Source organism: Dromaius novaehollandiae, chromosome 15 (genome assembly GCF_036370855.1).
Source record: "Dromaius novaehollandiae isolate bDroNov1 chromosome 15, bDroNov1.hap1, whole genome shotgun sequence".
Taxonomy (NCBI): domain Eukaryota; kingdom Metazoa; phylum Chordata; class Aves; order Casuariiformes; family Dromaiidae; genus Dromaius; species Dromaius novaehollandiae.
In genome coordinates this window covers 21365643-21384090 of record NC_088112.1, presented here as the reverse complement: position 1 = coordinate 21384090, position 18448 = coordinate 21365643, and the positions used below count along the sequence as shown (strand labels likewise).

The 18448-nt window shown below is 43.6% G+C and overlaps 1 protein-coding gene across 1 annotated transcript in view; it reads right to left on the bottom strand.

Moving 5' to 3' along the window:
- PDLIM4 (PDZ and LIM domain 4) overlaps positions 1–18448 on the bottom strand; it is a 63393-nt gene that overhangs the window by 42118 nt on the left and 2827 nt on the right. The window contains exon 2 of the mRNA XM_026118244.2: positions 5478–5629. Coding sequence (XP_025974029.2) covers positions 5478–5629 — 152 coding nt within the window. The remainder of the gene's footprint in view (positions 1–5477; positions 5630–18448) is intronic.

The following is an 18448-nucleotide window of genomic DNA, read 5'->3' as shown; positions in this document are numbered from 1 at the left end:
TTGCTGGTTAGGCGGTGAAGTTGACTTCACAACCAGTCCAGCGAAACAAGAGTGGTCCAAGGAGAGAGAAGCAAGTGTTCCTCCAATTTCCCAGAAGCTGCGTGCTGGAATTTTTATATGCTAGGAAATAATACACTAGGATATAATGCAGTTCCTTTCTGCCAACACAGCTTTGCTTTTGCACTTTGGACCTTTGCTGCCTCATAACTTAGTTTCTCTGGGGGTCATGCTGCCATGGATCCCACAGTGACCAGCTCCTTCCAAAACACAGCGTGGCTTCCCGCGCAGAAACCATGTCGAATGCACTCCGCAGCAGCTGGCACATCTCCTTGGCTCACGCTGCTGTTATGCCAAATGCCTGGCTTACGTTATGTTGTTTGGAAATTAGATGTTTGTGTTTGATCAGAAACTCTCAAACTTTTTTCTTCTATCTGCCTGACTACAAAACAGGTTCTGCCGTTCAACTGGGTAAGAGGAAAATAACTATCATCAAGGCCACTGTAACAGTTGTACTGATACTATCCCCAGTGCATCCGCTGCTGCCGAAGCCTGCATCAGGACAGAAACCTCACTTCAGTCATTTCCTCCCAAATACAGCAAAGGGATCCTGCCTGTACTGCACAGGAAAAAGTCTTAAATGCTAATGTTTTATTCTATGAATAACTGGTCAGTCATTCTGGTTCTTTGTTTTCCCACCAATGATGTCCATGTATTTTACATGGACTAATCTGATACATGGGATAATCAATATCATCTCTCATCAAATTCATCACGTGGCTGATCAACACCTCCAAAAAAACCAGACAGTCCATGTAAGGATATCCAGGTCTCTTAATCTGCCCCTTTTCGACCACACAGTAATTCTCCTTTTCTGTTTTTTCCTTTTGTGTTATTCACCCACTCTGATTTTCCTACTGAACTTCCTAGTCAAAGGGCATTTAATGAATACAGTTGGAAAACAAAAACAATCTTGTTGTGTATCTCAGTAACACATAATGTCAAGAGTTCATTGAGAAAGAGTACAGGATGGAAAAACCCCCGAAGAGAAAGTAAAGAAGGAAAGCTCTTCGTCGAGAAGGCCATTAGCCTGCTATCCGACCGTGCTGCCCAGCAGCGTGCTCAGGGCCGGAGTCATACGGAGCCTCGCTGGGTAAAACATAATTAACACCAGATCTTGCAAGTCTTCTGTAAAGGCCTACAACAAATAAGCCCATTATTTCAAGCATATTTCACAGACAAGCCACGCTTATTTTTAAATAATGCCCTCTTGTTGAGTTGCAAAATGTATTTTATCAAAAAAGGCACACATCAAGGACACCACTTGGAGAAAAGCCATCTGGCTGACAAATAAGCAGCCGTCGCTCTGCACAGACGAGCTCTTTCAGAGGCTGGTTCGCTAGCAGATTTTAGAGGTGAGCAGCAGCTATTAGCAATTGCAATTGCTAGACCTTCACACAAAACGACAAAATACTTCCCCGCAGCATTACCACCCCTCTGAGACCGGTGCTCTCACTAACATGAGCTCACTCCTTTCCTAGCAAGGCAGATCCTAAAGCAGTGATTCATCTTCACGGAGGAGGTAGCCCTGGATACGCTTTCAGCAGTGATTAATGATTGGGCAGAATCATCTGGAATTCAACAGGTCACTTGGGAACAAGGAGAGAAATCCAAGAGCCATGTCACCAAACACTCAGTTTGGGCCAGACTAAAAATAGACCCAATAAAGTGTCAGTGGAGTTGCTTTTCTTGCTGAAACACAAAAGAAAACCCACACTACTCAGTTTTTCCTATCGAGAGAAAGGCCACGCGGCAGCCTGACAGCATGCTCTCGAGGCACTGCCTGGACGTATCTGCTTGCTAAAGAACAAACTGAACCAACTGTAAGATCACATTCCTGAGCTAAACCACCACACACAAAACAGCTCTGTATGTCTTGCAAAAGCCTGAGTTTTTTTCCTGACTATAAGCTACCAGAGCCTTTGAAGTCTTCACAAATGCAGAAGTTTCAAAGCCTGACAAGATCATTACAGCCTTCTTGTTTGCTTTCCTGCTTAGAGAAGTCCACGCAACCTCACCCACTAATCCGGCATCACCACAAATCTGCAGCAGAAAATGCATCACTCCTCTGAACGTACTGATGAGTCTCAAAGCTCAAAATATTCACCTTTGCAGCTATAGCTGGACAAATGCAACCTGAAACCACAAGACCTTGCTATGCCTTTAGCTACATAGAGCCTTCTGTTATCAAAATCTTCTTTCCGTATAGCAGCTTCCAGACCACAGCGAGGTCATTACGTAATGTTTCCCTCTTAGGCAAACTAAACAGATCCTTCAGCTCCCTCCAAGGCACCTACTCAAAGGGCCGTAAGACCTCTGTGCACAGGGAAGTAGTGTTTTGTGGGAGAAGCGTGCTGTACTGGTGTGACAACACATTTCTTCTTTGCACTATGGTCAAGATAAAGTTCCTTTTCTAGAAGCAGAGCGATCCACTTTCACCGAGATACTGCTAACACAGAGTACACCAACATATTAGCTACAGCCACAAGCACGATCATAGCTGCAGTCAGCAAGATTCTAGCACCACTATTGTGTTTTTTTAAAAAAACAACATGATTAGATCAACACCACCAGAAAACTGTGAGAAAGCTGCACATCCCATGTGCTTCCCACTGCCGTTCTTCTGTATCAGTATGAAAATCTTTGACCACGCAGTTATGCGAAACCATCAGATAATCTTGCCAGCATTTACTGTGCTGTGAGGGCAGAGCCCTGAACTGGAATACAAGGCTTTGACATGTGCAAATCTGGACAAAAGGCAGGGGGGGGAAAATCACCTATTTCTATGGATATAGCGCTAAACCCTGGACAAGCAGGACTAAATAGCACTTGAAACAGCTCCTGAGCCACTGCAGTTTCAGCACAGCACATTACAACACAATAAAAATAATCTCTTTACATTAATATGCCAGAGCAAATAAAGTTCAGAAACCACTAAGTTATTTTGTTTGATGGAAGTTGCTATCTTGGGACAGTCAGAGCAGACAGCTGAAGATACTATTGCAACCAGCTGTCTGATTTTAACTTGCTGCTGCATGTGATTTAGTGGATCATTTCCTGACCCTGACCCACTGGGCGACCCTGGGCAAAATATCCTCCTCATCATCTTTTTCAGCCATCAAGTGGGGTTAGTGATGGATAGAAAGGCCTTCAAGTCATGGATAAAAAAATCTCTATAGAAAACCTATGATTTTAATTATTACAGTCTTTAGTCATATCTGGTCCAGGCATAGACAAAACTGGTTTCTGACTCCATCAGGCTTGTCTCAGAGCTGTTTGAGTACAGTTTTGTTCAGCACTAGCATCACTGAAACACTGAATGTCAGTCACTGGTGCAACTTTGGATCTGGTTCTACAGATGGAAAGTCATCTTTCTGTTGCTGTGATGACCACGTCTCCACACACCATTCATCCAAATTTTATCTTTCAAATACAAATATTTAAGTACTGAATAACTTGCATACTACAAAGTGACACTAGACATACTTTCAAATTTGTAGAACTTCAACGTTAGGGAAAAAGGAATCCCAGAGGGTCTAGTGTAAATCAATGAACAGACACTGATTGGTAACAGTGTCTAAAGTGGAGTGAAAAAATGGGAATCCAGCCCATAGCAAATTCACACAATAGAAACTCCCATACACCAGAATGAAAGCTCCATTTCAAGGCTGCCACACTTCAGGTGAAAGTTGTTTTCAGCAAAACTTCATTTTAACTCATTATGAAGATGTTGGTGAGCTACTGAGAGAGCAGAGGTGGCTGACAACAGAACACCTTCTTGCCTTCTTTATTTTACAAGAGCATTTCCACCTCTTCCTTCTCCTCCACTTTCAAAAGACCAAAGGGAATTCCATTAGCCTGGGGAGAGAGACCTGGACAGGCTGGAGAGGAACCTCATGAAGCTCACCAAAGGCAAGGGCAGGGCCCTGCACCTGGGGAGGAATAACCCCAGGCACCAGGACATGCTGGAGGCTGACCTGCTGGAAAGCAGCTACATGGAGGAGGACCTGGGAGTCCTGGTGGACAGTGAGTCCTGGTAATTCTACACTTGATAGAAGCCCCATTTGGGGTAAAAGATGATCCAGTCTCCTTAAAAGCTAACAAAAAGCAGAACCATCCTCCTCCTTGGCTGTGTGAAACTCTGAAGGGTTTTGGTGGTGGTGGTGGGGGTGTTCTTTCTTCTTCTAAAGAGAAAGCCACTTACTTTCTATAACACAGTCTGAGCTCAACAGGCCTCTACTTAGATCAGGCATTTCAGACACTGCAGCATCATGAAACATTAAGAACAAGATTAGTCTTCTGCTTCAGTTATGACAATTCACCTTCCACACTGGAACACGGCCTTGTGCGACTATGGTCTCAGATTAATTTTCTAGTCAGAATGCTAAATATTTTTTAAAGGAAGTATAAGCAGCAAGTGACAGCTCTTTATAGCAGGAAATGCCTTCTTAATCTGAAGTGGAAAACCATATAAGCTTATTTAAGCCTATTACAGATAACACTAGTCATTTATACGCCTTATAAGGAACAATCATTTTGACTGAACAATTAGAGTAATTTGTGACTTGTATTAGAAAGCTTTAGTTATAGAATTCCTATAGAAAGCAAAACAAATCTGTTCATATAAACTTTTGTTTTGCTTTCAAATATTCTAGAAAAGCATGAATATTTACCAGAACTTTCAAATGTATGTTCACTGAAGAGACATATTTAGGAAAATGACAGATGAAGTTAACGGAATAGGAAGCTTCTCCAAACCCAGATTTAGATCCCAGTGCTTCTCTTGCTCAAGTCTACAAGAATTCCATTGACTTGAAGAATCTGATCCGACCCACAGCCAGCATAAGCCTTACAACATGTGAATGAGTATCCAAACAAATAAGTAAGCTGGACCTGCTTATTCTATAAGTGTTATTTAAAAATTTTTGTTTTGCTGCTTTTAAAGAGACACAGAACAGTTACATAGACCACTGGGATGTATCCAGAACTGAATCTAATGACATTTACTCTGGGGCCAGCTGCAAGCCTTCTGGAGAATCAGCAGGCAAAGCTGATACGATAGGACATAAAAAAATGTAAGTGCCAATACAGCGTCATTCCAGCATCTTCCCCTTTGAAGAAGCATGTGCAAAAGCTATTGCACAAGCAGCATTATCTGCTCTCCATGGGAAAGGAAAGCTTAGCTTTACTGTATGCGATCGCAGTAGGAGTAGCACCTGAACTGCTCCATTAGGAATTCCTCTCGTCTTCCCTAGCCAGGAGGATGCACGCTACAATGCAGAGATTCAGAGAAAAACAGGAAGGTACTTCAGGTTGCAGTCTTGCAGAAGAACTCATCAAGGCCTTAGCTGGCTAACACAGACACAGCACCTGAACTGATTAAAGAGTAAGACGTTAAACAACCATGTGCAGTCACCTACCTGTTCACAGAGAGAAGTAGCTGGTCCATGCATGCTTTGATCTTGTTTTGAGCTTCTAGGTGTGTCATGTTTTCTGTGCTCTCTCCATTAATTGCCAGAATAGTATCTCCTGGGCATAGGTTTGCCAGGGCTGCCTTACTTCCAGGGTTAATCTATGAAGGGAAAAATAAGAGTTAAAGGAAAGTTCAGTCTAAAAAGAGATACGTTTCTTGGAACAAGAAGCGAATGGAGAAGACCAATGCATTTTGCCTAAGCAGGCGGCATCTATCACAGCTTGGATATCACAGCTAGCGTTCTTGGGATTGGCCTCAGTTTTTGGAAGGTGATATTCAACAGTAATGACAGTAAGTGCTGGCTCTTAGTTAACGAAAAGATTTGTCAGCCTCAGTCTGTATGTTATCAGATCCTCTCTCCAGATTTGATTTCTTGATTAAAATAATGAAATACCCTCTTTAAAGAAAATTAGTCCCTTAATTCCTTTGACTCATTTGGCTGGCAGGCTTTAAAACATTCTTTGAGACCCAACTCCTAGAGAGCACAGGAAACCCTGTTTCTCTGGAGAAGTATGTGATTTAAATATGACGGCTCACCCTAATTCCTTCCTGTGGAGATGTTACATCCCACACCAGTTTTCCCTGACCATTATTCAAAATTACTTGTCTCATTCCAACTTTGCATGGAATATTACGCTGTTCATTACATCTCCACAACTCTTTCCTACTGTTTCTGTAGGAATGCCAAAAGCTTATAAAACTCATAACTTCTTCCCTGTTGAGCTAATGACAGGTCCAACCATTTGTGGCTGGACACAAGGCCAGTCCTGCAGCCTGTAACAGAGTTTCTTTGAAATAAGCATTTCATTTACATTAGGCCTAGTATGTTTTATAATTTTGCAATGCTAATAATGCAAGATGTTGCAATGCATAAGCAGAACAGGTAAACGCATCTAACTGTTTAAAGTTGTAATAGCTACGTGTTTGCCCTTGAGTTTTCTCTTCAGTCACTCAGAGCATGTTAATGCTCTGCCAACCAAACGTGGTTTATCAAATGAGAAAGTGCAGTTCACCTGACATTGCAGTTACTCATATCTCATTGCATTGAAGAATATGATGGTGCCTAGATCCCACTTAGCCCTTATTTATACTGGCATAATCCTTTGTTTCAGGAGATGGGTCACTGCTTCATCAGACCTTGCACAACCACTGAAGCACATCCTTTGACGAGCAGCCCAGGAGGAAAGGACGGCGGCTTTGGAGGGACTCGAGAGATTCCACCCCCCATCCCCGTGTACGTTATGATCTATCACCAAATTACGGCCTGCACGGTCTCTCGGCAATGGCATTTTCTCATGGTGGGGGGTGCAGGGGAGACAGACCAAAACCAAACCAAACACACCAGTTTAGCTTCACTTTCTACCATACCAAAAGCTGTGGATCGTGTACAACCTAAAGCTACATAAAACTGCCTTCTGTCATGGATGGCACGTCATGAGCAGGATGCTACAGAATGACACTGTCAGTTAAAAAACAACAGTGAAAACAAAATGAAAATCCTCACATTTTTAGGATCAGTGGGTTTGGTTTCAGAATAACATTAACAAGCCATTCTGTGATATGACAGTCAGATCTGGAGGGAAGGGGATCCGAATTCCATAAATCAGAACGCAGCCCCAAACCCAGAATCGCTGCTCTGTTCTCCACCACCCTCAGTGGAGGTTAGCTAGGCACATGGAGGTAATCAAATGCTAGCAAAAGCAGTGTACAATTTTTCAAAGTTTGAGACTAAATTCCAGTCACATGTTTCATGATGCCAATAAGCCCACATAACCCCTGCATGTTAAGGAGATTTTTTTTTTTCCCCTTTTCTCCCTCTAAAGAGGGGCACACACATCTGTTTTCATCTTGATCTGATTTTTTTGGTTCTTGTTTTCACAGGGAGCTTGAAGCTGACCTAGCCTTACCACCACCCAAAGCCCTCCAGGGAACGTCTGGGAGCTTCTCCCAGTAACGAAGCTGGTGAAACAGCGAGCGATGAAGGCAGCCAGCCTAAAGCATATGGACTGCAGCACGTCGTCAAGACGCTCCCTCCACGAAAACGGCCGCAGATACTGCGGGAACGTGAACCTGAAGGTGTTTGAGGAGCTCCAAATTCCTTTTTGCATTTAAGCAGAACTGGCAGCCTGAATCAAGCCTTTTGTTGCATTGTCAGAGCACATCAACATTTGCTGTTTGCTCTTCAATAGTTTCAGCCGGGCTGTTTGGCTCTGAAGAAACCGCCGGGCTCCCTCCTTCCCTCGTGCGCAGGCTGCCCCGTGACTCAGCCCAGAACAAACAGCAGCAGGTATTTCTGAACGCACCACCTGCATTAGCTGTAGAGCTCTGACAGGGGACACAATGCCTTTCTGAACCTGTGTTCAAACAAAAACAAAACATAACATAGCCAAATTCATGCCAGGAAAACAAAACATCTCCAGCCACCCGCCTGGTCATATGTGCTGCCCTGGGTACCCACCCCTCAACCTCTGCTGCCAACAGCAGCTCCTGGAGCAACAGACCTTCGGTTTGCCCTGGCACAGCTGCCTCTTGTTCTGCAGCATCCATCCAATGCAGTCTAGATGTCTGATGTGTTCTTCTCCCTGCACTGATCTTAACCAGATCTCAGCTTGCTTGCAGAATTAGTTATTCATAAGTGGGACTCTTAGCTGTTTCCTATTTTTAGTAACTGGTTTATTTCAAGTTATTTTAGCAATGTCTTCACACTAGAAATTTATGCTCTCCATGGAAGTGACCAAGGGCTTGAAATGAAACTACAGTTTAAGATCTCATGAGTTTGAGATACAACATCAGTGTTATGCTGGCTTTGGAATCAGCAATATGCATCAAGCCCGAAGTTTATAGTTGTTAACGAATAACATTTAAAAAACTTCAAGCCAAGTTCTCCTAACTTACAGCAGTGCAACGTCAGACACCAAACAAGCCTCAGGGAAGCCCAAGCTGCTGGGCAGTGGCCTTGGTCTGAGATTGCATCCGAGTCCTGGAGCAAGGGCAGCACTGCCTGCTTCCCTGCACGGGGTCCATGCACAAAGCCTATGCAAGGATCCTATCCCAGGATCACTGGGAGAATGAAGATGCATCTTTGATTGTAACAGAGTATATGATATGCTCGGAGTGAAACGTTTATGTAAGATGACCCTCTATTATCACAGGAAGATGAACAAGTCTGTGAGAAAGGAACAGGAGGGATCTGGATGTCAAGTGCCTATCGACAGCTAGCAGTGATCAGTTCTAACCAGAAAGCTCCAAATTCTTCAACAGCCAGTTTTCCTTATAAATCCTAGCTACCGCCAAGCTGATTGCTAAGAATCTGCTATTATAAACAAGTACGTTTTTGCATTCAAGTGAAAAACCTTGTGTTCTGCATATTAAGTTTAGCCCTGGAGAAGCTCAGGTCTCCACAAGCAGTGTGCACCATAACTATCCGTATTGCACACTGATGTGCAGTCTCTACAGGGTGGTGCAATTAAAGCCCAGTAGTGAAGAGAGGTTTTGGCACACAGCTTTTAACAGAGGCACTGATTCATGCCTCCATTCAGAGAGCCCGACAGTCTGCTGGGATCGGTAACCAGAGTACGTGCGATGTGACAGAAGTACACACAAGTTTGAGGGTAACTGGATATATTAAGTTAAAACACTGCAAAAAGTCTGCACAGGGTCAACAAAGTTCTACCTTCTTGAAATGGAGCCTGCATCACTTTCAAAGGAATTCATATTTAAGGATGGGATGGGCTTAAGAAAAACAGTAATAAACCCTTTTCTTTAAATAAAGGTTTTTTTCCAGTGCTAAGAACAAGCTGTTTTGAAGTTAAGGCTGGATGAACACTAAGACAAGCTCTACGGATACGTAACTTGGGCTGGCGTGAGTGGTTTTCAGTGCAACTAGGACAGGCTGTGTCCAAGCCTGCCTCGTCCTTCCACACTGCTTTCCTGCGGGCAATGCGGAGCGCTCCGAAATGAAGCAAGCCCTAACTCACTTCTGTTCCCCATGCCACAAGAAGCAAACACAGACTCCTTCCTCAGAGATGCCAGCCACATCCTGTTTGTGCCATGTCTGGGCTTGTCCCTCCTGGAAGTTCACCAGCATTTGGGCTGTTTGTATGCTTTCTCCTCCAGCGAGGAGTTTAAGAGCATTTGCATGCTCGTGAGGAGCTAGCACGGTCCCTCCACACCCTACCCAAACCACTGTGGCTACAGGGTGACACACGGCTGTCCATATCTCAGGACCAGAGTGAAATGCTGCTGGCAAATCACTCGAGTAGGTGAAGCAGTTAAAGCATTTTACCTTGCTTTATAATAAGTTGTTGTGGCATCTTACTCCTGCATCTGCTTGAATTCCCAAAAGCAATTTTACGCTCCCTACCCTACTCTCAGTACTTCTGTCTTCTCAGATCCTCATTTGCGTCTTTGTAAATTTAACAAATTTAGTGAGGCTGCTTGCATTTTACAAAGCAGTTAAGAGAGAGAACCAAATCCTTTTTCTTATGGCCATAGGAAGAAAGGCCAAACTATCAGATTTTCTCTAAGCTGCTTTTTTGTATAGCCACAATAATGAAATATCTTATAATGCACCTATTTGGAAACAGTGTGGGATAAATACATTAAACACTACCACACGTATACCAGCCACGCTTTGGAGATCACGGAGCCACAGGTTTGTGGCATTCAGTGCCAGGCCACGCAGCCTCCTAAAGACCTCCTCTGTTTGTACCCTGGTGGTGACACGTCCTCAGTACCCATTGGGAGCAGTCAAGTAGATGGAACTTCGAGCCAAATCCACAGTAAATACTATGGGCTTAATAAAAAAACCTTTAAATAATTTGCATTGAAGCCTCCCCAAAGATTTTTCTTTTTCAAATAGACAAGAATCCAGCCTCATTCAAAAGCTCTGTGAACTGCCAAAGCCATCAGTAACAATCTTACACGACAGTGAACCTAACACCAGTGCGAATACCAGGCCATCAGTCAACTCATGTAGCCCAATATGCTGCTACCTACTGTTGCCCTCCACTTAATATCCTTCCACCAACGCTAACCCAAAGCCAACCGATGCAGACGCGGGGTGAAGCTGTAAAAGACAGCCTAGTCAAGCTAAGAGCTTGCCCATTAAAAGGGAGAGGACCTTCCCTCTGCATCTTCCCCCCTCCTGGCCACGTGGTCCAGCCTCCGCCCTCGTGTCAGCTCTGGTGCTCACTAGATGTTTTCAAGTAGGATGTTTTCAAGACTTGGATGCAATTCAGCAGAGGAACCAAATGGCCGTCAGCAAGTCAAATTGACACAGTAAAGGGTCCAATCAGCATAAGAGCTGGCACCTGGGAAGGGATGGACTTAGCTGGGGGCATACTTTTCATGAGATGATTAGGCACATCCCACATGGTCACTTGTGTCGGATACCCCATACCCACCACAATCACTTCTGCATCTTCAGCAGGAAGGAACTGGAAGAGCCTGAAACATTGCAGGACCAGTCATGGGTGCTGGGGAGTTCACTGCACACACACGTTTTCACAGCTCACTTTATGCCCGTACAGGAGCATTCCTGTGTACCCTTCCCGAGGTGGTCAGGCACACACAGCACGGCTGCCTGCTCTGGGAACCTGGTTATAAATGTGTCATTTTTAGTGCTCTCCCAAAATTAAATAATGTCAAGAGAGAACAATGCTCTGCATTTAACCCCTCCACAAAATAAGCAGTTGCTTCTTTGTTTCTATCAAAAAAATGCAATGTGTAAAAAAGACTATAAACAGAAAATACTAAAAGAAACAAAAAATGTGCATAGCTAACAATTTTGTAACAAAAGGGCACATGGAAATTTACTGAGCACGTATCCGCTGTAAGTAGCTCCATGCTCTCAGGGAGCAGAAAGCAGATGCACAGACAGCGCTGGAACAAGACATGCTCTGTAAAGAGCTCAGTGCAGAAGGAAGCCACAATCTGCTGCTTTATCCATTTTTTAGAAAGCATATCCTTCCTAGCCCCCTCAGGACAGGTTGCATTTGTGATACCTTTGCACATACCACTGTGCTCTTAAAACAAACAACCCCCCCCCCCCAAAACACACACTACTACTACAGGTCCAGCATCAGTGTCTGCCTCGATCTTTTTATATTATTCCAGCAGTAAAAGGAGAATTTTAAAGAAAGAGACCCCCCCAACCACCCCCTCTCCCTGCACTCTGCCTCCTCCTTCCCTGCAGGGGATCCGGCCACGGCACTGAAAGAACCACACTGAAGTGACTTACAGCACTGGCTGTGGGAGGCATCACCAAGCCAAGCTGCATCATCCCATGTATTAATAAAACAAACAAAAAGCCCCCAAACAAGTGGATACTTTGATGCTATGGAATAGATCTGGGAAAAAACCCAAAACTGGCTATCTTATCTGGCCACCGGAGCCTTGTTACGATTTAGTAAGTGCTAGGATCTGACCTCAAGCCAACAAAATAAAGCACATTAAGGCAACAGTTGTACTAAGCTAGTTGGTGCTGTGCAATCTAATTTAGTAAGCAAGATTATTTGCACTAAGAGGAGTTCACACTTGAAACACATACAGCAATACACTTTTCCTCCTGGAGATCAAACACAAAAGCGTGAGTCAGTGCGGAGAACATCTTACAGGGCAAAACCCCCAGTTACATTGTGCGACTCTCTCATAACCTGTGACAAGCGGGGCACAAAACACTCCAAGTTTTCCTACACACAAGCCCACAAAGCAAACCCAGACCCTCCACCCTCAAACAAGCGGCAGCCTTCAATGCCTGCTACGCTTTGGAGTCGCTGCGCAAACCCCGCTCCCTCCGGGCTCGCTTGCCTCCAGGGTCGTCTATCCCGACACGGAGCTGCCATGGAACTCGAGATCCCCCGGAAAGCTGGGACTGGCAGGGCTCAGCATCCCAGCTTTATCCCATTTCCCCCCCCCCGGACGTGGGGCATCACCCAGAAAGCAGAACACCATCCTAGGGAGGCCTTAACTTCGCACATACTGGGGAAAGGGCATAAAGGGTCTGTTTGGGCAGAACAGCTTCTGCATTGAGGCTCTCCAGATCTGAGCCAGTACCAAAAGCTGAAACAATAAGTACCTGAATGAAAACTTAACTTGTTACGTTAACTTATTTCCTTTTCCTACTCCTATCAATTAGGAAAATCATCTTCACATAATTTTTAATTCACTAAAACGCACGCTCCTATACCAACCTACACGGAGCACATCACTTCGTGCTCCTCATCAATGGCACTTTGTTACAGGGAAGTCGGAGACATTTTCTGTTCCGCAGGCATGATCAAAAGCTCCCGATTAAAGCCTCTGAGAAGCTTTCAAGATAGTGTGACAAAATTCTCAGCTTTAAACAAAGAAAGCTTGTTCCAGTATCAGGCAGCATGCTGCAAGGCAGCAGATGCTCTTACAGTAGCAATCTTTTAAACAGGAAGAACCGAGAGTTGAAGTACCAACTAATGAAGATAAACTCCCCAAATGCTTTAAACAGCCTTTCCAGGGATTCTATTTAAAGCATTACTCCTTGACCGAACACACATTCCTCACAAATCCCCTTGTATTTCTCCAATTGCTTATACTAAAGTTCAGTGTATCAAGATGCTGCTTAGGCATGCTACACACCACAGTAAATAAAAAGCACTGCTCATGCAACATGAATTCAGTTAAGTTTCTTGTTTTCTCTGGTAGTTAAGGAGGGAACGGGACAAACAAACAGGGAAAGAATCAGACTATGAATATTACAAAGAGCAAACACATGAAAATCATTTTGAATCCAAACCAATTTTCCACTGATGGATCCAAATCAAACTTTGGAATCAAACTTTTACACTGAAATTTCTATGCAAAGAAAAGGCTGAGAATCAAGAAAATCTGATGATACAAATTTGGAAACAGCCAATGACATGAGAACCTGAAGTCGAAATCCAAAGCATAAACTTTAAAGAGCTGGTCAGGACAGACGTGGGTCATTCAGACACCCAGATCCCTTTCAAAGTCTGGCTCATTTTGCAAAAAGCTTCCGCCACCGCAGCCCGAGGGCAACCAGAACCCCAGCACTGCTCAAAGCCAGGTCGCACCAGCAAGTGCCAGTAAACATGAGCACTATTAAATGCCACCCTGCTTCTCTCCTCTCCCTCCTGCTCACATTCAGTGAAGATTTCTCCTACTTCTCCCTTGGAAGGACGAGCTGTGGACATTTCTCCACAACACAATGACTGACCGTCTTAACCACTAGGGCTGCCATTATACTTAGAGTTGCTTTATATACTTACTTTTGCTACCATTGCTCTCTTGGTTAGCAACGTATGGATGAGAGAGTCAGCCCCAAGGGTACGTCAGCAAAGACTTAACATAGGTGCGCTTGGGCTAGCGTGGACATCACGTACCGTTCAGCACACTAGCTTCAGCTGCCTCAAAAAAAGCCTTATGATCGCAATAAGCTAGTCTTCATCAGGTTCAGCGGTTAGCTCTACCGGCAAGTCTCCCCTTCTCCGACCATCTCACAGCTACTGCTTGGATTGGGAACAGCAGGTCTTGCTAAAAGTTTGTTTGGAGAAATCCCCAGCAGCTCTTTGGCTCTTTCCATTTTACAGCACTGGCTTTCTCAGTCAAGAAGGTAGGTTGTTATCATTCCCATTACTATCAAAATCAGAGTGGCGACAGCTATATCTTTGAACACAATAAATTCTTCAAATACAAGTAGTTTAAATTCAATTGGTGAATAAGCTGAGATCTTGTCCTTGTGAAACAAGTGCGAGTCATTCTAACATAGCTCTGCCATTGCAGGGACTTGGGCTTTCTCAATGCCCTCGCTTTCCCCTAACCGATTCCTGAATGCTACATTTTGGAGGGTTTGGTCTTCTGTACTAAAAGTTTTACTTGTGCTAACCGGTTCTGGGAAGTGTTTTGTAGCTTTGGTGAATGCCAGCAGAGTCGATGTTGCAGAAACACCTTCTAGCTACGCCTCTGTTATGGGGCTGCCTGTTACTGAATGGTCCTGGATTCAGTCGCACCAACGGTTCCTCTTCTAGCCCTCCATCGCCCATATTAACAACCTGAACTAAGCTTTACTCAGCTATATTTTGCTGTCTGAAGCTTGCACTGTAAGAGTGTCTTTCGCCAATAATCTGCAATCTGTCTACAAGACAAGTTTCCGTAAAATATTTTCAAGGTCTAAAGGGTGTCAGTTTGAGTTGCAAGTTCCTACTGCTGCATTTGACAAGAAAGTGTGGTATCGGCTTTGAAGGCATCTTTATGACATCTGGAGAATTTACTGGCTGAAATACGGTTGCACAGCAAGTTTTTAGATAGAGATATTTTCTATTCAGTGAGAAATTACTTTTTTTCCAGGTCTCTGCAGGGTGTAAAAGCCACTTAATGACACACTGCGGCTCCACATTTTCGCAATAGCTCCAAGTAACCAAATGAATCCTTGTTTTACTTGAAATTTAAGTTAAAAAGCAAACATTCTTAAACCTTATCTTCCAAGGCTTGTTACAAGTGTAGTGTTAACCGCTGTGCACAAATCCATGACATTAACAAGCTTTTGCTAGATATGCTGGTGTTTTGCTTCAATACACATCTAGCAGCTCTGCACTGACAACCTATCAAGCAGAGTATTTTCTGTTATCATGCTTGTTTTAAGTAGTTAATCAGTGCCACCAGATCTTGAGAGATCTGTTTTCTTTCATACTCTAGCACCTGTGGTCACAGGTGAAAATAAATTCACTTATTTATTTTCACCAAGTGTTTGAGTATCTAAAAACCATGAGTCAATATGCTTTAAGAGATCAGAAATCGAAAAAGAAATGAAGTTAAAAATAATATCCTTAAGACGACTTTATGCCTTCTAGGACTTGCCACGTGATTCCTGCAGGCTTGGGGTATGCATTTTCCCCCTAAACTAAAAAAGAAAAGAACAAAAGAAACCCCACTGAATTGCTGTATTCTCCACTACTGTCATACAACCCATAATGGCATGTTTGTACTAAAGCACTGATCTACCACAGGACAAGGATCATCACCACCTACTGAACTACACACCAGCAAAAAGCTTACCAAAAAATGCTCCACACATTTTGTTTGCATGTTTCCTGTACTGAAAAGGCCACTCTAGCCACTTGATACAGGGACAAAACAGAATAAAAAGGTAGATAAAGACCTCTATTTTTTCTGGTCATGTGTTTCTCCGAAGCAACTCTGAATACCGGCTCCGACAGGCAGTCTTTCACCCTTGCTAAAGGGTTAGAAAATTGACATCAGCTTCATTTGAAAAGCTCTAAATCCCCAGTAACGTTGAGCTCTTTCTATTTTGTGCAGCCTGGCAGAGGCTTGAAGTGTTTAAGGGTGTGTTGGGTTTATTTTGCTAACTCGCACCAAGGTCAGACCTTGTCTGAATGGACCTATGTGAATCATTCTTTCCGCCTGGCTTCCCACTCGGGATTACCAGGCGCTTGATTAGGGTAATTAGCATTACGCTTTCATTCCAGCATATTCCACCACTGCTGTCTCACGAACCAACACAAGCATTTATTCTGCTCTTTCAATTATTTAATAAAACCTCAGGGATCTCAGCAGCAAACATTTGTAACACTTTCCTTCGTTCTTTAGTTCAAGTTATTTTTGAAGTACCACTACAGCACTCAGCGTGACAGCGCTGATTTCTCACTTGAGACCTTACCACAAGCAATCATTGCTAAAGACTAGCGAGAACAAAACCAAGAAAAACAATTTCCTTCCACTTAAAAAGAAAAAATCCCACTCAAGTTACAATATTATAAAACATATTAGTGTACAAGCGATACGAGAAACAGCTGACCCTTCCTCGTTCTTTTACACAGACAAAAATATCAAAGGCCAGCAAAAACTGTCATCCTAATTTTAGGATTTATCAACACATTAATTCAGTCCCTTTGGAAGTGTATTCTTCCATTTATTAAGCAATCAAATACATGCAAGTTACAAATAAAACCACAAAAGAAAAACCTTAAGGCCTGACAGAGAAGCATGGTGGGGGGAAGCTCTGTCCCCTTCTCCGGCATCTCCAGCCCTTGCTTTCCCTGCAGAGACACTGACAGATTGCAGATCAATTATTTTTCATCCTTCTTGTGTTAACCAACACTCCTAGTTGTAAGCCAACACTGAAAAAGGTATTTTTGCTGCCTTGTTAAAGACCAGCAGCTGAACTGATGTTTATGCCAGTTAATAAAGACTGTATTAAAAACACTTTTTTTTTTTTAATACAGCAATCCATGCACTTGTGAGTAGTCTGTTTAGCCAAGTGAATTGTCTATGACCCTAAAAGCAGCTAGTTCTTGGAATAACACTGGCCAAATTCAGTAGAAGATGACATTGACTGCTGTGGGAGCTGGGCAAGTGAGTTCCAGTGATTAAATACACTCAAATACTCTAGTCGCACTAATAACTGATTATCTTTTAACCCTAGGCAAGGAATAGATCAACTGTGATCCCACACGCAACCACAACAGTTGTTACTGCGGTTGCAAGCACAACACCGAAAGCTGCTGAGCAAGTTACTCTGTTCCTGTTACCGATCTGTGGTTGCTGGTGGAAGAAGTGTTGCAGATATCTTAAAAGATGAAGCATGCCATCTTCCCACAGCATGCAAACATGCAATGTCCAGCTCCTAGCCTGATCCATCACGACAAAGCCGCTGACAGCTACCAGATAATTAAGTCTTAAAACCACTTTTCTAGCAAGTCATTAAGGCCAGCTTTAAACTACTGGTTTTGGTCATTCTCCCAACCCCATAAACATCACTAGACAGAGGAACTGTTGCACGATGTACTACACCCAGCTTTAGTTTATTATAAATGCTGCTATGAGGCAAGTTGAGTTCCTTCTCGGAGGGGCAGCCCTGGACTAAAATTCTCCCCCCAGCACCGTCCTTGCTTGTGACTGCTCCAGGGCACTTCGGGCCAGCGCACCTTCAAAACAGCCCCACGAACTCCAGCCCTGCTGGCTTTAGCCCCCTGAAAAACACAGGGAGAAAGCCAAAAAACAGATGTGGCCTAGCTTATGTGGATACATAAAAAGATGCTCCAGGCACGTTCTTCCAGATTTGTTTTTCTCTCTTATCTTTAAGAGCTCATTATTCCAGCTCAAGCACCGGCCTCCCTAAAGCAGTGCTCAGCATCAGCTGTTGTTCTCAGCAGCTTGAGGGATCAAGTCTTCAAGACTTGTCAGTTTAAGATTTATCAAGACCACAGAGGGAAGAGATCTACTTTCAAGAAAAACAGATCATTACATGATTTCGCAAGCATATCTGAAATAGCTGCAAGTGGCAAGCTCAACGCCAGACTTAGCTGCACCTGCGCAAATGCAGCAACTTAGCACAGAGCTGAAGGGCAAAGCAAGCCCCGGTCACATCACATGGTGCTTCCAAAGCAGGACTGCGACTGTATTTTCCTTACTGCCAAATCCATATTATTTCAAATTTGTCTTTTGAAGACACTGCCACAAATTTCTTTGGAGGACTATCTTTCACTTTCCTTTTTGTTCCACTCCAGCTGCCTATTTGAAGTTCATAGTTTTATCTTCTTCATATGTTAGTAATGTCTCCTGCTCAAGCACTGCTTAACTAAGTCATATCTTGCAGTTTTCGTTTGTACTAGTTATTCCATTATTTCCCTTCTAACAGTAATACTTTAGATTCAGGTTCCACTAAGGCAACACCAAAGGATTCTGTCTTCACTTAAACTTGAGCAACAACAGACACAGATGGGTGTTGGAGAAGAAGCTGCACCCTTTCAGGTTCTCCAAGACAGCTAAGCATTGCTTGTTGGAGGGTCTCGGGGCAGCGACACATCTTTGCACTCCATTACAGCTGTCAAGTCCAGAGAGAAATTATTGTTTCCTGTAGTAGTCTAGTAACAGGCAGAGAAAACCAACTGCTTAATGACTAAA